The sequence below is a fragment of the Arvicola amphibius genome, chromosome 13, assembly GCF_903992535.2.
Source record: "Arvicola amphibius chromosome 13, mArvAmp1.2, whole genome shotgun sequence".
NCBI classification, from domain to species: Eukaryota; Metazoa; Chordata; class Mammalia; order Rodentia; family Cricetidae; genus Arvicola; species Arvicola amphibius.
In genome coordinates, this window is record NC_052059.1 from 4,846,304 (window position 1) to 4,871,515 (window position 25,212).

Consider the following 25,212-nt stretch of genomic DNA (forward strand, 5'->3'; position numbering starts at 1 on the left):
TGGACTCCATTCATATGTAAAACTCTTAAATTTAAGGGAGAAGAGAGAGTGAGCAAAATATGGGAGGAAGAAAGGGAGCGATAAGGAGGGCAAGAGCTGGTGGCACAACTCAGTCACCAAGCACTATGTCCAGCATGGGTGTAGTGAGGGCATTGGGCAGGCCTGCTTTTCGCCCTGCCCTGCTCCTGGCTGCCTGCTAGCTTATGCCCCGAAATAACAACACACAAGTTGTATTCTTTTAACTACTGCTTGACCCATTATTTTCCGACTCTTACTCACATCTTGATTAACCCATATCTAATAATCTGTGTAGCACCACAAAGTGGTGCCTTACCGGGAAGTTTCTAGTGTACATCCATCTTGGGCTGGAGCTTCATCGCATCTGGCTTCTCTCTGAGGAGAGGCAAGGCGGTCTGTCTAACTTAGGAGAGGCGTAGCATCTGACTGAGCCATCTACCTCACTTCCTTCTTCCTGTTCTGTCTACTCCACCCACCTAAAGGCTGGCCAATCAAATGGGCCAGGCAGTTTCTTTATTAGCCAATGGGAGTCCTCCATCATTTCCCCTTTTTCTGTTTAAACAAAAAAGAAAGACTTTAACTTTAACATAGTAAAATTACATATAACAAAACAGTTATCAAGTAAGAATTACAGTTACAATATTTATATCTACTTTATCTTTTATCATAACAAAGGAAAACAACTATAACTATCTATCTATTCTTCTTCAGCTCCATCAAAGACTCCAGAAGGACACAATATTACCTAAGTAAATAAGAAATATGTAATTTCCAAACTCTAGAAATGATAGAGACATCTCACTGCCTGGACAGTCACCCAAAGTTCTTTTGTACTGTTGGGGCATCCATCTTCAGCCTACAGGCCCATAGTTTCCAGCAGACATTTCCATAAAGCAGGAAATTTCAAAGGCAGTTCAGTCAGTATCTGCTGTGTCCTGCAGAACGTCTCGCAGACTCTTACACGAATCAGGAACCCCAAAAGATCATCTCACATTTAGGCAAGTTCAGCAGTCCTCTCTCTGTGGGTTCTTTGTGTCCAGTTTCTGCAACAGTCCAGGCAAGAGCAGTTTCTTGCGCAAATTGCTATCAAACTCCATAAGGAGCCTCTTCGATGCCCATTTTCCTCTTGAAGTAGATTGGTGCTGCCAGGAGCAGATATGTCTCATTGTCATGAAAAGCCTTAAGTTATTAAAACATTTAAGTGAAATATTCTGTAGTATTTGAAAGATATTAGGAATGCCTATCTAACTAAAATATATCTCTATATATCTAGAAAATCTAACTAACATGACTATAAGCTTTACTATTATTGATGATTATCCATTAACAACCTATATTTCCTAATTATACATTACATTTTTAAAAGAACTACAAAATCACAATACCTTAATCAAGATCAGAAATACATATAACAAGATTGACCATAATATCATTAACCAAGATTCACAACAATCCAACTTATTTATATCTATATCATCTCCCCCTTTAAATGTAAAAGAACATTTATAAACAATATTTGGGAATATGGGCGCAGTTATTTCTCTCCAAACTGCTTCCTGCTGAATGGGGGCGCTGTTAATCCGATCTTTTATGGTGTAAGCTGTGTGCCATGTTCATCTCAGTCATCAGTTGCGTAAAGTAATTTTTTGAGGGTGTTCACAGCAACCTTCAGGAGGGCGTGGTCTATCATACCATATTGGGATAGAAGCAATCCAATAGGGTCTCATTTTCTGTAAAAACAAAAGAAAATCTCTTTTCCAAAGTATCATATCCTTAGATCCAAATTCTGAAGTCAAGGTATTTTCAAAATGTCTATTTTGGATTAGTTCAGCAGCATTTATAAACAAGTATCTTTTAGCAGCTGTTGCTCCTTCCTCAGCATTCAAACAATTCAAAGAGAGCATAATAGTATATAGTATCAAGATTCTCTGTGTATTTTCCATCTTTGTGCAGCTTTATTTTAACCTCTATTTTGTTTATTTTTTACTTTTACTTTTTTGAGACAGGTTCTCTGTATATCTTTGTCCTGGAATAACTCTATAGACCAGGCTGTCCTTGAACTCAGAGGTCTACTTGCCCCTGCTTCCCACGTGCTGGGATTAAAGGTGTATGCTACCACACCTTGAACTCACAGAGATCTTTCTGTATCTGCCTCCCAAGCATTCGGATTAAAGGTGTATCCTGCCACACCTTGAAGTCACAGAGGTCAATCTACCTCTGCCTCCCAAGTGTTGGGATTAAAGGTGTGTGCCACCACAACAAACTACTTCCTTTTTCTTTCTTTCTTTCTCTTTTTTAAACTGTAAGAACTTTAACTTTTAGCCTACATGTATTTTTAACTCACTGTAAACCATTTAGAGGTTTTCTTTGTCTTTGAATCTCTCTTTACTGTATATCTCTCTTTTTCTGACCACACGGGTCTTTAATTTACCAAGCAATATAGGTAGGATTAAAGCCATGACTTTGGCGGCTGGATCCAGCCCATTCCTTAGCTTTCCAGCCTCATGGCAGAGGTACTGGCTGTAGCCATGTTTATCACCACAACTCTGTGGCGGTTCAAGGTCCCTGCCAGCAAGCAAGCTGCAACAATGTCAAACAATAATCAAAAGCTCCATAGTCAAGACTGCCTGCTTGAAAGAGTCAGAGTTTGCCCTGGCAGGACGGCCCAGAAAGCCGGCATTTTAAAACAGCACAGCTTTTTTTTTTTTCTGCTATGGCTGAAAACCGAAAAACACACATTCAGACCCGAGAAATTGCTGCTACCAAGAAGCCATGCTTTGCTCTATTCTTTCCCAAGCTTTCTCAGGTTTTCTGTGGATTCAGTTATCCACGTTGGCGCCATTCTGTAGTGTGGAGCTGTGGGCAGGCCTGCTTTACATCCCACCCGGCTCCCGGCCACCGGCTAGCTTATGCCCCAAAATAATTACATGGAAACTGTATTCTTTTAAACACTGCCTGGCTCATTTGTTTCAGTCTCTTACTCACATCTTGACTAACCCATAACTAATAATCTTTGTAACACCATGAGTGGTGTCTTACCGGGGAAAATTCAGCATGTCTGACCTGGTGGCTTGCTCCATCACATCTCTCTCCTGGAGAAGAGGCACGGCAGTCTGACTAACTTAGGAGAGGCGTGGCATCTGACTGAGCCATCTACCTCACTTCCTTCTTCCTGTTCTGTCTATTCCACCCACCTAAAGGCTGGCCAATCAAATGGGCCAGGCAGTTTCTTTATTAGCCAATGGGAGTCCTCCATCACATGGGAAAGGCCATGGGTTCTATCCCCAGGACCAGAAAAATAAAATAAAGGAAGGAAAGATATTCTGACCCAGAGAACAACATACTGAGAGAATTTACTCGTTAATAACTTGCACACATATACACTTCCAATACTAGCAGTCATGGGCCTCCTACCGGAAAGCATCTCCAGGCTTTCCGCAGCCTGTCTCCATCTCAGGCCACTCACAGTAAGCTAACTGGTTCCATGTATCACTAGTAATTCATGACTTGCTGGTCAAAGTGCAGGGCCAGCACTACTACAGACCTAACACAATGAATATCGTAGCAGGGAGAAATTAACAAATGAATTGTTACAGATCAATAGGTGTTGAAGAGAAAATTACAACGGTAGTAAAGCTTAAATAATTTATACACAATATTGATTTTTTCATTATATTAATTATTCTTTATAGCACACATAAGGAACTTGGAGAATAAAACCTTCAAAGCAAAGAGATTTATCTGCAGCAGTGTTTTAGGCTTCAGCCTAAATGCAAGACGCAAACAATGTACCTTGATAGTCGCAAATATTTGAGGTTAATAAATAAACGCAATACTGCCGATGCACCTAAATTTCTCCAGGTTGTTAAAAGTTTTCCTACCCAAATGACTTTTATATACACCATTGGAAACAGCAAGAGAGAAATCATAATAAAAGTATTAGAAATAGAACAGACATGGGACATTCCTGTCATCTCAGCACTGGAGCCAGAGGCAGGAGGGCAGTGAGCTGAAGGCCATTCTGGGCTACACAGAGAGAAAAGGCCACGCGAGGCCATGCAGGGAGACCTTGTCTCAAGCAAACGCACAAAAAAATTAGAAATGAGATAACCGCTAATTCACCTCTTTCATTGTGTGTGCAGACACTTTAATAAGGAACTTGTGAGGCTATATGAGGAAGAAACAAACCCCAGCACCTTGCTCCGATTTTTAAATATTTTTATTTATATTTTACATCTGGGCCTTAGTTTTCCCTCCCCCCACTCCTCCCAGTTACTCTCCCTAATCCCCTGTTCTCACCTCCCAATCCACTCCCTCTCTGATTCTGTTCAGGAAAGGGCAGAATCAGGAAAACATGCCAGATCCAGTCGCAGTAAGACTAAGCACTCCCCCATGTATTAAGCCTGGGCAAGGCAACCCACAATGAGGCGTAGTGTCCCAAAAGTCAATGGAAGTGTCAGAGACAGCACCTACTCCCATTACTAGGAGTCCCACAAGAAGATCAAGCTGCATAACTGTCACATATATGCAGAGGGCCTAGGTCAGTCCCATGCAGGCTCCCCTATGAGCCCAGGTTAGTTGATTCTGTGGGTTTTCTTGTGGTATCCCTGACCCCTCTGGCTCCTACAATCCTTCCTCCCTCTCTTACACAGGATCTCCTGACCTCCACATAATGTTCAGCTGTAGGATTCCACATCTGTTTCTATCAGTGGCTGGATGAGGCCTCTTTGATGATAATTGGACTAGGCATCCAGTCTGGTTACAGTAGATGGCCAGTTCAGGCTATGTATCTGCTATTGCTAGAATCTGCCAGTTAAGACTGGGGTCACCCTTATATTTTCCTGGGAGATTTCCTAACCCCAAGATGCTCCCCCCTTTCCAGTAGTCTCCTTCAGTACTTTCCCGCTCCACTCCCGCCCCACCACAACCCCTCAGACCTTTTTAAATACCTGGACTTAAATCCAGTTCAACAAGGTTCTTAGCCAGCACAAGCCGCTTCCCAAGGCAATTTTATCACAATCAGAAACTTCACACAGTAACAAAGGCCTGAGCACGATCTTATTTCCAGTTTGCTCAGACTCTAGCTGTGTCATAAAGCAATGAACTAGAGAGAAGACAAGGGGATGGTGTAAACAGAGGGACAGTAGATCTGCTCTCCATGGAGGACCCATCATCCCTTCCTGTGGGTAGGAGAACAACATCGGGCCCAGTAGGGATATGTACGGGTATCTCATTGGGTATTAGTTTGCCACCTATAAATAGAAAGTTTACTCAATGCATCTGACTCTCAGGAGTAAAGCAGTAACTATATGCTTCTTCGTTTCTTTTGCCTACTAATTTTATTTTAAAAATCTTCCAGCATTTAATGCTAGGATAATTTGATTTTTTTAGTTAGAATACAAAGTAACAGGTTTCCTTTTAGCATTTTCTCACTTAGTTAGCTTTAGTTGATATCACACACACACACACACACACACACACTCACACACACTCAACACACACACACACTCAACACACACACACTCAACACATACACATTCAATACACACTCACAACACACACTCACCCACATACACACTCATATACTCATACATACACACTCAGCACACACTCAACACACTCACTCACACACACACACACACACACACGATCTTATGCCCAGCTCCATCCCTTTAGTGCCCTCCCACCCCTAGTATTCACCTTTTCACCCTGCCTGTCACATGACCCTCCTCAGCCCTCTTCATTTCTTCAAACATCTTTTGTCCCTTTCATGGGACTTTCAAGCGTTTTGGCTTGAAAGTACCCACAGCTACTCCCACATAAATATAAAAATCTTACAATATTCTGCATAGAAAGATTCTGGCATGTATACTTTGAAGAATACCATGCCTTCTGCAAATACATATAGCTATATTTCAACAGTCTTTCAAAATTAAAAGTAAAAACATTTAGATAATTTCAAATGATACTATTTCTACTTCTCTTTTCCTCCTCTTCTTCCTCTTCTCCTCCCCTTCCCCACCCCCCCCTCTGCCCCTAGGTTTCATAGAAATATTGCTCATAAATGTTACTCTGAATATTCTTAATGTTTGTGAAACATTCTAAGCAACAGTGAGCATTCAATCTCATAAACACGATTTTGCAGACTACAGCCACTTTGGCGCACCGCCTGTCATGCTTTAACTAATATTGCTCTATAACTCCAAATATATAAGATGCTGCACATAGATGTGATATAAAATATGAGTTGTCTGCTGTGCACCCTAACACGGATCTAACAGCCCAAATCTGTCACTATTAACCAGCTGGCAAAGGTGCATTCTGGAGACAAACATCCAAAATAGCTTGATTTTTCTGATGCAGTCAGTGTCCCTGTCGTGACTTTCCTTTCTGGAAGAATCCTTTTCTACTTCCACCATTCTTTAAGTCAATACTGTATTCTGTGCAGAGAAGAATCTTCTGGGGCTGGAGAGATGGCTCAGAGGTTAAGAGCACTGGCTGCTCTTCCAGAGGTCCTGAGTTCAATTCCCAGCAACCACATGGTGGCTCACAACCATCTGTAATAAGATCTGGCGCCCTCTTCTGGGCCCTCCTCTGGCGTGCGGGCATACATAGAGGCAGAATGTTGTATACATAATAAATAAATAAATCTTTAAAATAAATAAATAAATAAGTTCCCTACACTGCACTCAAATATTAAAAAAAAAAAGAATCTTCTGCAATACTGTTTTCTGTGCTTCTCATCAGCTGACAAGAACGGGGACACCTATAAAATGGTGAAGAAGCCTCCAATTATTTGTCACTGTGTCAGTCGTCCTCCAGATTCAGCCGTCCCACCCCTGCAACTCAGAGTTTACTCCCATCCTTCTCCGTCCCACCCCTGCAACTCAGAGTTTACTCCCATCCTTCTCCGTCCCACCCCTGCAACTCAGAGTTTACTCCCATCCTTCTCCATCCCACTGGAGTCCAGGAAGTAGATCGACTAACTAGTCCCACCTTTTAGCTTCCAAATAGAGTCGCTCAGTGGAAGATGATGGAAAAAGACAGTTAAGAGGAGAAAGTAGTCAGGACATATCCTCCCAACTCTTTCTTTCTCTCTGCCTCAATTGGGTCCACCGTTGCAGCTGAAGGAGATTTCTACAAATACTTCTTATCAATATACCTCTTCTTGTGTTTCCCCAACTGAGACAGTATCTCCTGTTAGCCACCAACATACAATAGATACAACAACATCAGTCTTCCCCATTGCTACTTGCTATCCAGTTGGGATAATGGTCTCCCTTCCTTATTAAAAGGTACCTGGAGATCCAAAGTCTGTTCTCTTATCCCAGTCTGTACCTCTATGACATACACCTTTAAAAACCCAATCGGTGCCAGAACCCACACTAATAAAACCAGAAAAAGACTGCATCATGCCACAAAAGAGAAGAAATTTATTAGTAAATACATAGCAGCAATGTTCAATATACTTCTTTTTTTGTTTTTTGGGGTTTTTTTTTTTGGTTTGTTTGTTTGTTTTTTTCTCGAGACAGGGTTTCTTTGCAGCTTTAGAGCCTGTCCTGGAACTAGCTCTTGTAGACCAGTCTGGTCTCGAACTCACAGAGATCCGCCTTCAATATACTTCTTCTCCAAAACAGATAGCCTGTTGGGTGGCCGAAAGCATCTTCCAAACACACAAAGGAGACAGAGCCACTGCATGCAGAACCAAGTTCTGTCTTCTCCATGCAGTGTTACCTCCTTCTGGTTCAGTTCTCTTTGGGTTCGTTCACCTCGGTCACTTTGGTCTTTCTCCTCTGTCGAAACTGACAGTCCACACCACCCTCTGTTTTCTCCTCCTTCACACGCTCTTTACTGAAATATAGGAGTCTTCTCCTCAGACTGCCATCGGCACATTACAATCTAACTGTTTAAAACTGAGTTTGCTCTTCTTCCTACATCGGCTTTTGCTATAGACATAAACTGTAAAAATCCTACAGGTTTCTAATTGTGGTCCATCAAACAGGTTTGTAACTACATACCCAGAAATCTTGAATTCTTTGGAAGAATGCTCTGTAAATCTAATGAATAAATACCAAGAAAGTCAAGGTGATTGACATTCATGACATCCTGTGATTATAAAGAAATTAGAATGCACAGCCCTACATAAATCCACAGTGCTAGATGAAGGGTTCTTAAAACAAATGACAGTACTTACCAATAAAAGCATGGGTAGATATTAATAATAACAGTGAACTAAAAATATTTATGTGCCACAGGCAACTAATTCAGTTTCACTGCAGGACTTTTTCATGTATGAATTTAATTGTGTATGTTTAAACATTTTATTGCTGTTTCATTAATTTCCCATTAGAAAAAAACAGTATGCTTGGGGGAAAATACTTCACTTTTCCATTTAACTAAGTACCCACTGAGTGTCCCTAGTACTAGATGAAATCAACATTTACTTTTTATCTTCTACAGCCATTTCTTTTGTATCACAGCTTATATGTTAACTTCTGTATTATTTAGATTGCAAAAGGACAGCATAGTTTCTATCTTACCTCTACCCAGCACAGGCTGTCTGCATATGCCAAGACCCGAGAGAACATAATGGCTAACCGTATATATGACTCCCTAACTCTTTTCTAAGGACACCACACAGGTTGCTAATGCCTAGATTATAATGTAAGTTATAACACTCTTGCCACTCTCCTTTCCCAGAAAGGAAACAGACACACAGAGCAGGGGTCTGATAACCCGAGGTCACATAACAAGAGGCTGAGCCTAAAATCCCCAGAGTTTGACTTTGGAATCCAACTCTTCAGTTTTAATTACATTCAGAAATCAGAGGACAGCGTTGTTTTCTGTTACTACAAAGCTTGGCATGGGATTCCTCCAATTTCTCTTGGGGATGTTTTCCTAACTCACTATCTCTTCTGTCGGCCCCCCAACATCATATTTTCCAACCAGACCAATCCAACTCAGACTCTGCCATCTGGTTTACCAGTAGTAACCGTAAGTCTAAATACGCCTAAGATGATGTAGACTCTGTCTTCCACCCATCCCCTCAGCTCAATCTGATATTTTTTCTATGTTAAAAATGTATAATAAAATAACCTTTTCCAAAATTTAATGTATCTGTGTATTCCCAAATGAACAGCTGATATCTCTTATTCTAAGAAGATAATCTTACTGACATAATACAATAAAACTTACCTTTTTATTTTTTCTTTTCTCTTGAATAATCAGATGTAGTAGTTTGCTTGTGGTGGATCTCAACTGCTAACAAGTTGAATTTACACCCAAAATAACAGTCATGAAGGAAAGCATCCGATAATTTTCTAAAGGGCCACAATCTTGTCAATTACGCTATAGTTATTAAAGGCAATCTAAAAGCAGGCATTTACTGAGTGTATCATCTATGGGTCAATCTCTGTGCTAAGCACTTCATGCATGTTTTACAGAGCAACAGTATATACAGGAAGATTAAAGACAAATAACACCTCTAAGATAACAACATTTGAGTACATTTCTCAACATTTTGTTAAATGCTCAGCTATAAGTGATATAAACTGCCATTAGCCAATTAAAATCAACAGAGAATGTATCCATGATAGCCAACATCCAGCAAAAATTCTGACACAAGGTAATGGATTATTATAAAATACATAAATAAGAGTTCCCTATTCAACTAATGTCATATTAGCCCTACCCAATAATGCATTTTGTAACTCTTTAGTCACATTAGGGTTTGACAGTCTCAAAATATTAATCCATTATCAAGCAAAAGTACTTTTCAAATGTCCTAAGACTCTGATTGTTCTTAGTCAAAGTGAGATGATAATAATTAGCTTTGGGGAATCAGAAAAGAGTCTGGGGCTAAGCAAAACCACATTGTTCGCTAATTTTACCTAGCTTCTAATTATCGAACATTTCTGTTTCTCTAAAGTTCTGTTTCTCTAAGTTCTGTTTCTCTAAGGCTCCCTCCCCCCGCCCCGAGCAGGAGAAGGCAGTGGAACACATCATTTGTTAGGATTAAACACCCTCACTATTTAGAAACCCAAATGTGTTTAACCTCTTCCTGACTCACAGAAATATTGGTGGTTTGAGGCAGAAGTGATACTTTGAGGGACCTTGCTTGTCACGAGCATGTAAGCAGATGCAGCGTGTCAACAGAACAAACCTTATCTCTTTAGTGTTAGGCTGCACACAAACCTTATGGGAAAAAGTTAACCTTGGCAGCCCAGCGTTTTTAACTACAAGAGACAGTAAACTGCTTTCTATTGCAGCGCAGGCTACAGTGGTCTAGAATCTTTGATTCGGTGCTCTGCAGAAAACATATATTTTAGTGTGCTGCCTGAAGGCAAAGCAGCATGAGGCTTCAAAGCGGTTCTATTTGTTTGTTTGATTGTTTGTTGAGGGATGAGTTGTGTTGTGTCTTCTCATCTTCTTTCAGTATTTGTTAAGGAAATGATGTCATTACAAGGTCCTGCTGCTTTGAGCTCAGAATGTGCAGAGCAGAGCCATCTCTTCTCCCTGGTTGTACTCTACCGAAGTTTCCCTGTAGAAATATTTATGAGTGCTAGAGAGAGAGGGATTCATGTATGATCTTGGTAGTTCTTTCTGTCCACACGCTAGGGTTGGGAGAAGACGCCCTAAACTCGGCTTCGAATTGACTCAGGATTCTTCCAGTAAAGGGCCATCCAGGCTGTCTTTTCTCAGGAAGGAGTTTCATCTTTGTCAATGGTGAGTGGGGCACCACTAAAGTCCCTACTGCTGAGGGCCACCCCACCTCACAGAAGAGCTCGTACTGACTGGAGACAGCTTCACATTTTGTGAGGCTCGTTCTCAAGTTGAAACCCCACCAAATCTCAACCTGGTTCTACATTCAGGGTTGATACCAGGCCCCTTCACCTTCCACATCTTCTTCTTTTGAGTACTGAAGGCAACTTTGATCTTTATCCTATTTTTTTTCTGTGTTCACAGTAATTACCAATGCCTTCTGTTACTGTGAATATAGCTTTCAGTTATCAATGAAGATATATCAATCAGATATTAATCAAGACAAATTATCATTTACTTAAAAGCATTCCTTCAGTAGCATGCAAAGAAGATGGCCAAAGGCTCATTTCTCTCTCATTTATTAGCAACTGTACTTGACACCGTTGAAGGTCCTGGGGTCCAGACGGGCACTGCATCTATACTAGCACCCCCCTCTCTCACATACACACACACACACACACACACACACACACACACACACACACACACTACAAAGTTAGTCAAAAAACCTCATCATCCTGACCACAGTGATTGCCTAAACAAGACACAAGCAACAAACTGAAATTAACCAGAGTTAATCTCTCTAAGATTACAAATGGGAGCACAGTGAAGGACTGCTTCCCTGTCTCCCTGTGCAGTATTGAGTCATAAAAGTCCTTTTCCCGTCTCATGTGTTGAGGTACTTTGCTAGAACAGACAGGCACAGGAATGTGGGGAGAAGGAGCCCATGCTCTGCTGTATACTTACGTAAGTCAGCAGGCCCCACTAGACGTAGGTTTAAATCACTTGCAACACAGAATCCTGTCTAGTACCAAATCCATAGGAAATCAGCCATCCCAACAGGATCAATGGAACATGAGTCAAAACGAGAAAAAAAAATCCCCTCCTCATCCTACAGAAGACTATGCAAGAGTATCTTCTAGCATTGTGTGAGAAAGAGGATGATACCCGCTCACTCAGGTTAAAGTTCCCTTTCCTAACAGGCCGGCTCACACAACGGCACTGTTCAAAACGCATTCCCATTAATATCAGAGCACATGACATACTAGAGGTAGGTAATTAAGACACTTGTCACCATGCTATATGATCGGAGAGGTCACAGAAGTTAGGACATAGACTATGATGGCCACACAAAGATATGAATTCCCAAGGGAAACTTCAGTAACATCATCTCACCTTTTTAGTGTTAGCATGTTCATCAAAATTGTGGAGATTAGTTTTCTCTTCAGTGGTTTTTATCTTTTTTATTTTACTATAAAATGTTATGATTCCATACACACTCAATATTGGAAAAATAAATTCCCCTAAAGCTTGGGTTATATAAATGGGAGAAAATATAAAATAAGCAACCCAGGCTGGGGAGAAGGCTCCGTGGTGAAGGGTTCACCACATAAGCATGAGGGCCTGAGTTCAGAACCCAAACACCATGGCTGTAGTTCCAGTATTCCCAGGGTGAGATGGAAGGCAGAGACAGGAGAGTCTTCAAAAACTCACAGACCCTTTCTTTAGCCTGGTATAAACATCTGCTATCAAGATACAGGCCTCAAGCAAGGTGGAGGACAAGGACTGACATGTGAGATTGTCCTCTGACCTCCCCAAGCGCTCCAAGTCATGCATATGCCCAAATGCTTAGTCCCCCAACAACTAGCCTCTCTCTCTCTCTCTCTCTCTCTCTCTCTCTCTCTCTCTCTCTCACACACACACACACACACACACACTTTTTTTTTAAAAAAAAAAAAGAACACAGACAAGACAGTGAGATAGGACAACCTACTGATAAACTGAGAGGAACAAAAAACACCACACACAAAAGAAGAAATCCTTGGAAAAATGATTTTTTAAAAAGTGACACAGACAAGCCATTTTCCTGTTGGTTTCCAATCCTATCTCAACCACTATAGTCAACCACTATAGTCAAAGTTCACCTTTGTGATATCCCAGGGCCGTGCCCCTTCCTGAGCTCCTGAAATCCATATGAAGCATCCTTCAATTCCCCCATGTTATCTCAGAGTTGGCTTTCTCTCTTCTGTCTCTAGCCTGAGTGTCTCTCCCTCCTCTCTCACTATCCACTTACCATACACACAGCTATTAAATATTAAGTATTATATACCAACATATTGTACTATGTATATATACTATGCAAAGCATGTTCCATTGATTAGCTCATTTAGTTCTCAAAACACACCTATATGGAGCATCCTAATTATTATTTACATTATAAAGTGGGGAGAATGTGAGTCTCGGGCTCTGAAAAGAGTGTAATTTACTCCTAGTACACACATCATGCAAGATCCATGTTCTTAGCCGGGCGGTGGTGGCGCACGCCTTTAATCCCAGCACTCGGGAGGCAGAGGCAGGCGGATCTCTGAGTTCGAGGCCAGCCTGGTCTACAAGAGCTAGTTCCAGGACAGGCTCTAGAAACTACAGGGAAACCCTGTCTCGAAAAACCAAAAAAAAAAAAAAAAAAAAAAAAGATCCATGTTCTTCTGACTCCAGAGTCTTGCATTTACCAATTATGTAATCCACAAGGGCATTGATCCTTAAGAGAAATGGGAGGAGCTGCCAACAGGGGACCAGGAGCAGAGAGCCTAGGGAAATAAAACCAACAGGAGCTCCTTCTCAATTTTGCTTAGAGTCAGCCCTATTTGAAGTAGAACCTTGTTCCCATTATGTGCCAATAGATTATCTGCCATTTTGCATTGTGGGAATGTACCCTCTATTATCCAGGCTAATCTTGTTGACTGTAGAATGCTGTACACAGACATCACAATGACAGACAACTAATTCAGTCTTCTCTGCTAGCAAGATGCTACTATTAATGTCTCTTCAATTCCTCCCCTATAGCATTTGATGAAGAGCCCTTCACATATATCACAGATATTCCTTCCTACAGTATCTATGAAGAAAAGAGACTCACTGGGGAGAAGGAGAGAGAGGGAAGAAATAAGAAGGTTCTACAATGCAACATAAAACATCACATTAAAAATTAGAGAAAACAAATTGATACAACGTAATTGATCATCTGATAACTTCTGGTGCAAAAAGAAATGAATGTTTATGATCCGTTGCTAAACTGAAAATGTCATTTGCTTGTGATAGAAATCATATGTTTACACGGTCATGGTGGAGTTTTCCTGCCAGGAAATAGAGAGATAGGGTACATCTCCTCTAGAAGGGAAGACCTCACCATGTGTGGCCTGCGTGGGTCACTAACAGCAGGACTGTCTCATTACTCAGTGAAACAAATGACTTTGTATTTCTCATCTTCATGGATCTATCCATTAGGACACTGTTTTGTTTTGTTTTAAATACTAGCACTCATGAAAGTCACCAGAAGGTTTGATGTGATCATAAAAGACTCAGTTTTACTGGAACGGAAGCAACGAAACCAGCTCACAAACTCTTTAGGACCAAGCAGGAATCTGTAATATCTAAACTAAAAGGGCATACCATGGAATGACGTAGAGCAGAGACAATCTCACTGAAGTACTTGTGCTTTGTGATAGGAAGAGCAAATGTAATACTTTAAAAGTTTTAAGCTAAAATACAACGGCAGGCTCTAAAATAATGCACTATTAAAATATTTACAGGTGCAAAGTCCTTCAGACAAACTACGAAGAGAGGGCCACCAGTTTCTTATTCTGACCAATTTCCGTTAAAGAAAAAGGAGCATCAAGGACAGTATTTAATAAGCTGCAAGATTAAAGTTTTTTTTTTAAAGTACCATGATGCAAGACCACTCATTCTAGGAGAAATGAAGTAGAATTCGATGCTTTGGTAGTGGCAAATTTCAAAATCTGGGTAGCTTCCTGTAAATGAAGCTTTCCCATAATGTCAAACGCAAAAAGCTATCTGAGAGCCACACATCTAGCTGAGTGTTTCAATTCCTGCTTCCTTACACCAAATTGTTTGAAACCTTTGAGATTCAAAACTTCAATAAGCTAGTGTTCTGAACTTGCAGCATTTTATTCCCTTGAGCTCGTCAGCTAAATCTCCAGACAGCACTGGGCAGAAGAGCATCTGACCATATTCTTAACCCTGGGCATTACTCAAAGGGTGGCAGCAGCTGCATTGGCAGCTAAGCTCGCAAACTTTCTCAACCCTCAGCTGCCTTCCTGTGCTAGCCGGGTAGCATTCCCTCTTGACAGCAAAAGGTTCAGTCTTTGTATCCACTGGGCACACGCACAGGCACACAGTAGGCATTTAACAAAGAATGGTGGAGTGAGCTGTTGGAACCGCTTAAGGGGAGGAGTGGAAATCTTGCTGAGAACAGCATGAGTCCAAATCCTGGCATTGCCCAGCAACAAAGACCATCTCCAGAATAAGGGTTATCACAGTGGCGCGCATATTTGCACGTGTATCTCCAAAACGGCATCATAAAAGATTGTTTTCTGAGCTGGCAAGCAGCCACCATGAGCCACTTATGAGGGGATTATATACTCCAGCTTCCCCATTCCTGAAAAACTCATGCTTTGTGTCTGCCCTCCCAGCTCGCCTTTGCTTCGGATTTCAACCATATAATTTAAGTTCACAATTCGACCTCGCTGGTCCAGCCCGGACCTTGGACACCCTGACTATTCCATAGCTATTCTGGAGTGCCCGCTCCACATCACATCAGAGTGCTAGGCACTGGGCAAAACGCACACCGGGATGGCTTTGGACACGTCTGAAGGTGACAGAGGATGGCAAGAAGCAGTGGAGCATGGGGAAGGAACCAGCTCAAGACCCCTGCACTATCCAGACGTCCTTACCCTTCACCCAAATCCTCTGTTCCACTCTCTGGAAACCGCTGCCAAACAGCAAAGGGACTGGCGGGTTCGGGACTGGGGGCGGGGGAGGGGAGTCTCAGGTAATAGACAGCAGCCATATGGGACAGGGACGGTACCTGGTGTGGCTATGGTTGCGGGGACAATCCTTCTTCTCCATGATGGCCGGCACGCAGTTGGTGAGCTCGGTCCAGTCGGCGTGCAGCCCGCAGCTCCAGCCGGTGGAGAAGCGGGAGAAGAGCCAGGTCTCCTTCTTTCCCGGCCGGTGGCAGGTGCACTTTTTCTGGCCAGCTTTGCAGCTACACGGCTGCTCCAGGCGAATATTCTTCACCAGGTGCCGGCCGAACGTGGTGCCCCCCGTCTTCTGGATGTGCAGAAACACTATCACGTCGCGCCCTTTGATGTTGAAGTCCACGAAGCGGGTCAGGTCCTTCAGGGTGAAGTTGAAGCGCGGCACGAACCGGGGCAGGGAGCCGTTTTCGGGCGCCTCGGGATCGGGCTCATCCTCCTCTTCCTCCTCTTCTTCCCCCGGGTCCCCGGGATCCTCATCCTCATCCTCTGGAGCCGCGACCCCTTGAGGCCCCTCAGGGGGTCCCCGGGGTGGTGGAGGCAGCTGGGGCCGCCGCTCCCACTCATCGGGGGGCGCCTGAGCCCGTCGAGCAGGACTCGGAGCTGCGGGCGGGCGGGCCTCCCCGACACGGGGCTGCTCCCCGAAGTTGGTGCAGGAGCTGGTGCAGGAAGGGGACACGTACTGGTACATGATGACCACGAAGAGGAGAGTGAGCACCGGCGTCAGCAGCCACTTGTTGAACCTTTCATCCATGGTCCCGCTCTCAAGCCGGCAGGTGAGGTGGCGGTGGTAGCGGCGGCAGAGGCGCGATCGGGCGCCTGCTCGGAAGTTTCAGGGACTCCGGGGCGCGGCTCGGAGCCCGCCGCTCCTCCATGCCCCTGCCGCCGAAGAGCGCGGCTGGCTGGCTGCCCCGCCGCACTCCGGGGCTTGCGGAGCCGGGGCCTACGAGCGGAGCCGGAAAGACGGGCGCCGGCGGCGGTGTAGGGCTCCTCGCGATCCCGGGGGCGCCTGGCTCGAGCCGGCTCCTCTTGCGCCGGGACGCGGCGCTCTCAGGCGACACGGAGCATCCCGTTGCCGGCTGGCAGACGCTCAGGCGCTGGAGCGCGGGGTTCGGGTCCTGGACCTGCCCCGGGCTGCTGCAGGCGGCAGCGAGCACCGGGGCTGCATGCAGCTCGCCAAGGCGCCGGCCAAGGGCAAAGGCGCGGCCCGACCCCGCAACCCCAGCCCTCCGTGTGCACCGCGCCCCGCACCTTCCCCGGCGGGTCCTCGGGTGCCCGGAGCCCGCTGCAAGTTTGCAAAGCCGCCCCACGGCGTCGGCGAGAAAGACGCCTCTGCGGAGCCGCCTCCCGGGCGAATCGCACTACTGCTCCGGGTCCGCCCGCCCAGGCAGGCGCAGGCAACGCGCACACACTCGCTCACGCGGGCTGGCACCGCCACAACCCGCCAGCCGGTGTGACAGGAGCCCTGCTACCCGCAGCAAAAAAAAAAAAAAAAAAAAAAAAAAAAAAAAAAAAAAAAAACCTGCCCTAGGTACGGAGCATGCGCCAAAGCCTTCCTCAACCCCGGAGGAGTTTCCAGGGGAGGAGTCCGCGGCTCTGCGGGGCTTGCGGGAGGTAGCTGGGGGTGGGAATCCTTTCAGCCTGGAGCCGGGGAGATCTGACAAAAAGGCGAGAACAGGCCCCACGGAGGGTGTTGTTAGCGATGATCTGATTCCTCTAAATGGCAACACTGGTATCTTTCTCAGTATTAGAATGGACGGAAACCTGCTTGGTCTTGTTTGCAAGAATAACACCCCTGTGGCAGGAAGTCCCACACAGACAGGGGTTTCTTGTCCCTCCTCAGCATGGGAACGACTCCAGGCCTCATTTATTGTCTCCCCAAGACATTCAAACTGAGTGTTCAAGTTTGTTCCAATCCTTCCTTAACTATTAACTTAGCAGGTCCAACGCCACAACTTTATTCAACCAGCAACCATTAAACGCCTGCTATGTAAAGAGCATTGTGTCTGGTGCATACTTCATTTCTTCCCCCACGAGGCCAGTTCAGCACGCAGCCACGCAGGTTATAAATGCAGTTTAAGGGTCACCCCCTAAAATTCATTCTGCTAACACCCAGTGAGCTCTTTAACAATCGGGTCTAACCTTTCCCAATTGAAGTGTAGCACCCACTCTCCTCGCCTGTGTTTTACAGTGGAGTCTTCCTCCATCCCCAGATGTTTTTAAAAGCTTCGCTTTTTCAGAAGTGTACATTTTGAAATTACCCCAGAATCCAATCTTTACTTAAAGGACAATTACGATTTTCAGATAATAAATGGATACGCCAACTAGTTCACATCATACGAGAGGACGGGACCCACAGTGCCTGGACCTGCTAGAGTTGTTTGCCAAGAGATACAGAGCATGTTGAAATTTGGGGCAATCGGTGTGAATTCCTGACCTAGGCTAACCGTGGCCCTCCTACTTACCAGCCAGACATCTCCAGCAGGTGTGGTATCCCACACTTTCACAGCAGCGAGCCTTTTTACCTGTCCTATTTCTTCCACTGCGCTGGCCTCTTCTGCCTTGCCCGCGTGAGCAACTACCTGTTAAAATCCAGATCTCTTTTGAGAATGCTAACCCTCATTGGAGGGTTTTTTTTTTTTTTGATTGTTCTAGACAGGTAGGGTTCTTCCCACCTCTGCTTCCAGTCTTTTCAACTTTTAACAATTGCCACCCATACCCTACCATTCTTGATGCTGTGGAGGTCTGCATCCCTAAGAAAGGTATAATGAAGCGGCTTCTCTACAGCTTTCTGGGCTCTATCTTCTCTCATGCAACCTTTAGAATTCTCTTAATGACATCACACTACTCTCCCTTGTCTTCTAAAGAAGAGCACAATAAACTTAGAAAATATTTCCTAAATGCACCAAGTTGACACAGGGGTTTCTGTTTTGTTTTGTTTTGTTTTTAAGGCTGGGGTGAAAACTGATGAGATGCATAGACAAGTTCCTGGGTTTCAATTTCCAGAGCTATATTTTTTTTTTTTTGAAACCTGGAAGGATGTGATGCTCAGTGCTTGTAACCTCGGTGTCTCTGCCAGGGAAGCAGAGACAAGAGATAAATAGATCACTAGAACTCTACTGCCCTGCCAGCTTAGCCTCCTTGGCAAGTTCCAGGCCAGTGATAGTCTCTGCCTCAAATAATAAGTGGATGACATTTGAGGACAACATCCCAAGCTGTCCCCTGGCCTCCACATGCACAAACACACAAGAGCACGCACGCACACTCACACACACACACACACACACACACACAGAGAGAGAGAGAGAGAGAGAGAGAGAGAGAGAGAGAGAGAGAGAGAGAAATAGTTCACTTCAGGTAAAAGGTCATTATGCCTTTGCATGCTATTTTATTGGAGAAATACCATATTTCCTAGAATATGGCTTTATTCCTCACAGCTAAGTAGAGTCTTTATACACAAGTGGGTAAACTCTCATTTCAGCGATGAGGAAACTGAACTAAGAAAAGTCAGGCGAAAGCAAAGTCAAAATTAGAAGCTTGTGATACCCTGAAATACATGCAAATCTCCAGTGAAGAAACCCATGGATCATCAACAACACAGCTCGTAATGCTCATAATTTCCTCTTGAGACCCTCTGAGGAAGGAGGCAGGAAGAGACAACAAAATTGCTACAGAACAATTAAGTTATTTTCCCTCTCTCCATGGCTCGCTAGGCAAAACAGAGCAATTTCCTACCCTGCAATGTTATGGTGTCTAGTTATAGCTTCCAGATAAACAAGGGAAAGACGGTGCCAATCATAAATCGTTAGCATTGTTATTAAAACAGGACATGTGTGAAAATTTCAGAAGAAAGCACTGTAAAACGCAACAGCTGTGTGGTTGGTAATGTGTGTGTCCATGAGTACGTATGCCCTCATAAGAGTGTTCAACAGCTGTGTGGCTGGTAACGTGTGTGTCCTTATGTTCGTATGCCCTCAAAAGAGTGTTCAACAGCTGTGACTGGTAACGTGTGCATGAGTACGTATGCCCTCATAAGAGTGTTCAACAGCTGTGTTGCTGGTAACGTGTGTGTCCACGAGTACGTATGCCCTCATAAGAGTGTTCAACAGCTGTGACTGGTAACGTGTGTGTCCATGAGTACATATGCCGTCATAAGAGTGTTCAATAGCTGTGTGGCTGGTAACGTGTGTGTCCATGAGTACGTATGCCCTCATAAGAGTGTTCAACAGCTGTGTGGCTGGTAACGTGTGTGTCCTTATGTTCGTATGCCCTCATAAGAGTGTTCAACAGCTGTGACTGGTAACGTGTGTGTCCACGAGTACGTATGCCCTCATAAGAGTATACAACAGCTGTGACTGGTAACGTGTGTGTCCATGAGTACGTATGCCCTCATAAGAGTGTTCAACAGCTGTGACTGGTAACGTGTGTGTCCTTAAGTTCATATGCCCTCATAAGAGAGTACAACAGCTGTGACTGGTAACGTGTGTGTCCATGAGTACGTATGCCCTCATAAGAGTGTTCAACAGCTGTGACTGGTAACGTGTGTGTCCTTAAGTTCGTATGCTCTCATAACAGTGTTCACAGATATTATAATCCTACAAAACCATTTTCGTTGTTGTTGTTTTTGCTTTCACTAAAATAACTGATGGGGTGCCACCGCTTCTTTGAGGTAACTGGAAGAAAAACAATGCATAGACTCAGAACAATTGCAGAGATAATTCAGGTGTGTGCTCAGGAATCCATTTCCAACAATAGGTAACTTTGGTTGGGTAAACACCCTTTCTGTCCCAGGTGTGATCTCTCTAGTGCCACAGTAGAACTCGTTGTAAACCCAATCAAAGCTCTTAAATCATTCAATAAACAGGCTTCCTTATCTACGAGGGCAGACGCCAAATTCTGGAGAAAATGAATTGAAACTTTCTAAAGCTGAATGCTCTCCAGGTGAAAGGAAAAACATATTTGCGTTCGGCCTGCTATAGCTACTCCAGGACGATACCAGCTGGCAATTGTTCCTGGCTAACAGATTGCAGCTACTATGATTCCTACATAAATTATTAAAATAATAAAATAATGTTTTCAAAAAGCTTTCTTCCACTTCCTCTGCCAGTCTAGTAATAAGCTTAACACTTAGCTGTCTGTGAGACAATTTGTTCACCTAATTTTCTGCCTTAATAAGCTTTACTACCATTACCTTCTTGCCAGATTCTTTGTCTATGTTGACTTTATTTTTTCTTCCTCTGTTCTTCCCAATACACTCAAACCTGTTACCAGTATTGCACTGTCCCCCCCCCCCCGCCCCAATATTCAAACTTTTGATTAGAACAGTTCTCATTTAATCAAGTTCAGTTGGGAGATAAAATTGCATCTCAGCGTCTTCCTTTTCCCATTGGTACAAGAAGCTGCCTTTGAGAGTGGCGAGGACACCCTGGAGGGATTCGAGAACCAAATAATCCCAGAGAACAGTGTTGGATCCCCTGTGTTTGCACACGGCAATGCAGAAATGAGCATCCCCTTCAAAGCAGATGAAAAACAAAATAGATCGCATATCTGGTTGGCTGTATGAACCTCCCTTTCAAGAGTGAGTCCGGGGTAGAGAGATGGCTCAGTAGTTCAGAGGACTGATTGTCCTTCCAGGAGAACTGGGTTTGATTTCCAGCAACATAGGATGCTTGCAACATTCCCGGGAAATCTAACACTCTCTTCTGTCCTCTTCGGGCACCAAAAACACAACGGTCCACAGACATACACCTATACACATACAACTTTAAAGATGAAATAAAGAATAAAAAAAGTGTTCTTATCCACTGAAGTGATTTTGTTCTTGATGATGTAGGCAGGCTCTGCCCCCAAGTTGCATGGTTACACAGTTTGCAGAGAACACTAACCTCTTCCTCGGGAAGTTCTTAGAAGCCTTTGTAGAGTCAATGCAAATCACAGACAGAATGGTGACCTAGACTGACATACTCTCGTTCCCTACACCATTGTGACTTTGAAGCCACTGTGTCCCTAAGTATTAAATTTCAGAATTCCTATGCATGTGAATGGCTGATTTTTTTTGGCTTTGTTGTATAACCTTCCTCACCCACCATAGATAGCACCTGTCAGTGAAGCATGGGAACTGCTATCTGTATGCATAAGAGATGTTCATTAAGGCAGTATAATGTAAGTAACACTACATTACACTAGTGCAGTTATGGCTTCAACAAGGATTTGTTGAGCATTCACCATATTGCTTTGGAGGCTTGAGCTACACCATGAAACAAGGCCAATCAAGATCTGCTTTCATGAATCCTACATTCCAACGGAGAGGGGAAGGGATGAAGAAATAGACATAATTATTTCACTTAATCTAAAACATATAATGAAATGTATATATAATACATAAAGTGCAAGGTACACTTAGTTACATGGCTTACATTGGGAAGCAATGAAAATAATAATGTTTGCCCTCAAGAATTTAAATACCAGAAAAATGAAAACAGTACAGAAGAAATTAGAAAGAAATTAAAGGCTGGAAAACTGATCATATTATGGCTGGTGGGACATTATAAAAATTTACTTCTGAGAGGGGAGAGGAGAGAGTCATGGAAGTATGTGAACCACTTATAGTCAATTGGACTACTTTATTTTGTCAGGATAGACTATAAGTGGCCAAACGTTTCCAGTAACCATAAAAGAGGTAACAATGGCTCAGTTTAAGACGAAGAAATAGCAGAAGAGGTGGTGGGAAGGAGCCAGACTGTTTGTATTTTTAAAGTAGATACTGTACGTTCCGTCATGAGTTGAAGTTTAGGTAAAAAAAGAAGAGCCACTGAAGGATGGAACTGTTACCGATAGGATGCCGACCAAGGCTGTGTCAAATGCTGCAGGAGACAGTGAAGGTGATGGGCTGGAGAGCGAGCACCGTCAGTGGCCCTGGACAGAGAAACGAGTGTTGCTTCCTGCAGCTTATTCCAGAAGGACTAGGGTGAGCCAGCCACACCGGAAGCCCAGGAACGGCTTGCTACACAGGCAGTAAGTGTGATGCTCCGCCTGGAGAGAACTTGGGGTGTGTTAGGTGGAGGAGAACGTTGGGGAGACTGGGGGCATATCGTCAGGAACGGAAGACTGGGTGTAAGCTAGTCAGGAGTTGGAAGCAAGCTCATGGGAAAGATCGACGAGAAAATGGCGGACCCGGTCCAACAACCAATGATCGGGGACGACCTACGGAGACAAAAGTGAAGGAAATAATTTACTGAGTTATACGTCCCCAGACTTGGAATGGGAAGGTGAGAATGCTCTCATTTCCCAGCAACAGAACAGAAACATCCTGGGGTGGAGGGAAGAGAAAACGGTCGTGTTTAAACTGAGCAGTCATTTCTTCATGTTTGGAGTAAATAGCCAATTACTCCCTTTGGCTGTTGCCCAGATCTAAGTTAGGGGGTCATGTACCATGGTTTCTGGGAGCTTCTGTTCCCTGTAGCCACTCCCCATGACCCACCTGGACTCAAGGGCTGTTCTAGTCAGGGTTTCTATCGCTGTGAAGAGACATCATGACCACAGAAACTCTTCCAAAGGAAAGCATTTTACTGGGGTGGCTTACATCTTCAGAGGTTCACTCCATTATCATCACGGTGTGACATGGTGGTATGCCGGCAGACATGGGTGCCGGAGAAGGAGCCAAGTTTCCTACATCTTAACTGGTTGGCAAGAGGAAGTCAACTGACTCACTGAGTGGCATCCTGAGCATAGGAAATCTCAAAGCCCGCTACAGCAGTGACACTCCAATAAGGTCATACCCGCTCCAAAAAATCCACACCGCCTGATAAGAGTCACGCCCGTGGGGACCATCCTCTCTGAAGCCTCCACAGGTGTGATTCTTGTTAACCTCAGATGCGAGCCCTTCAGTGACTTGAGAAGGTGGGTCTGCCAGCTCTTTCTGCTCTTTGATGGCCTTTTCTCACTAGTAGCTAACTCAGTGATTTTCCTACCACCAGATGCGGCCCTCATCTTTACCAAACAAATACTTTTTAACTTTAGAACATATGAAAGCATTTATTGTGCTCCTTAGAAACGGGAAGCTAAAATGCATTTAGTACAGCCATAACTTTTACCACGTTTTCCTTAGAATATATTGCCACAATAGATTTCAAGTTAAAGAGCATACATCATTAAATGTGGATAAAGGCTAAATTTCTCTCCAGTTGTACTAGTCTAGCCTTTATCAACAATGCACAAATGCTTATTTTCCACTACAACCTTAAATTTTCTGGAAAAAAAATATGTAATGCTTCAAAAATGTGCCATCCTTGTGGAGGGGCCGCGTTGATCTTCTCTGTATCATTCCAGGTTTAGTATATTGAAGAGTCTAGCACACGAACAAATATTTTTACATGGCCTCTCTATGTGATAAGAAAAGAGAAGGCACTAACTGCGGGGGGGGGGAATGGAAAGCAGCTGGGGAGGGGCTCAGATGAACTAAGAGCAATGATATGTAAGCGTGAAGAGTCTGTGGTGAGCCTGTCACGTCGCATGGCAACTGCAAAAGTTGGTTGGAAAAGTAATGAAAGTGTAATGGGATAGCATGTGGAGGCATCAAATAAATGACGGGCCCCGGAGCCGGAGGCCAGGTTTGGATTCTTGATTAAAGACGTAAGTGTGTTAGTTCTAATATCAAGTAGCAAATCACACAGACTGCTCTCTAAGCATTCACTGACAGAATCTGAGAAATACCACGTAAGCAGTTGGTGGGGTCTGAAGGAGAAATGAGACTTCAAATAAAAAGGATAATAGAAGCAAAACAATAAAAAGGAGAAAAATGTTACAGGGGTAGAGCCAATAAGAGTGATCAAATAGGAAGAGGTGGATGGAGGGAGAGGGAGATTGAAGATGTCTCAACACGTCCTGGCTTGGAATGTTTCACAGACACTGATATCATTAATGTGGATGGTAAAGCACGCATGGGATTAGGTGTAAAAAAAAAAATCAGTGTGGATAATTATTAGTTCTCTCAGCAAATTAAGATGTTTGCATTTTCCAAATGGGTTTGGGCTTCAAAACATTTACATTTCATTTTAACAAAGAAAGTTTTGAAAGTACTCTTCAATTTTTCTGCAGCAAGACAGATAAACTTAGTTTAATTACAAGCTTGGGAAGGAAAAGTCTAGGTAGAAGCACATTTCGTAGAGACTGTTTTCTCTTTCCTAATGTTTCCTACCATAAATCAGGGGGCGGTGCTTCTTGTTTGTGCATAGGCCACAAACTTTGCTCTGTCCCTGCCTGTCCCTAGCTCACGTATAAAAGCTATACATGTGGATATCTGAGTGGCTTCTAGGGGATATTTGGAGCATTTTTTCTTTGCTCCGTTAGCAGGCGGACGCAAATGGTCTGGAAGCTCCCCAAGGACAGACATTAAGTAGGACTCTTACCTTGTTAGAGCTATAGCGCTCTGCTTAGTGCTTTGCACCTAGCGGCATCTGAGTAAACATTCCTCCTAATAGCCAAGAAGCAATTAGGGACGGTCACTCTGTGGTGAAGGGCCTGTCAGGCAAGCCTGAGGACGTAGTCTTCATTCCTGATACTCATGTGAGGCTGCTGTGCTTTTATGAGTGCACGCCAT

The 25,212-nt window shown here is 43.8% G+C and overlaps 1 protein-coding gene and 1 pseudogene across 1 annotated transcript in view; both read right to left on the reverse strand.

The window, feature by feature from the left end:
* Hs6st3 (heparan sulfate 6-O-sulfotransferase 3) overlaps positions 1–16,368 on the reverse strand; it is a 666,663-nt gene extending 650,295 nt beyond the window's left edge. The window contains exon 1 of the mRNA XM_038310392.1: positions 15,665–16,368. Within this exon, the coding sequence (XP_038166320.1) occupies positions 15,665–16,368 (704 nt within the window). The remainder of the gene's footprint in view (positions 1–15,664) is intronic.
* Positions 16,369–23,869: 7,501 nt separating this feature from the next.
* On the reverse strand, positions 23,870–23,969 carry LOC119800546 (annotated as a pseudogene).
* Positions 23,970–25,212: the final 1,243 nt, after the last annotated feature.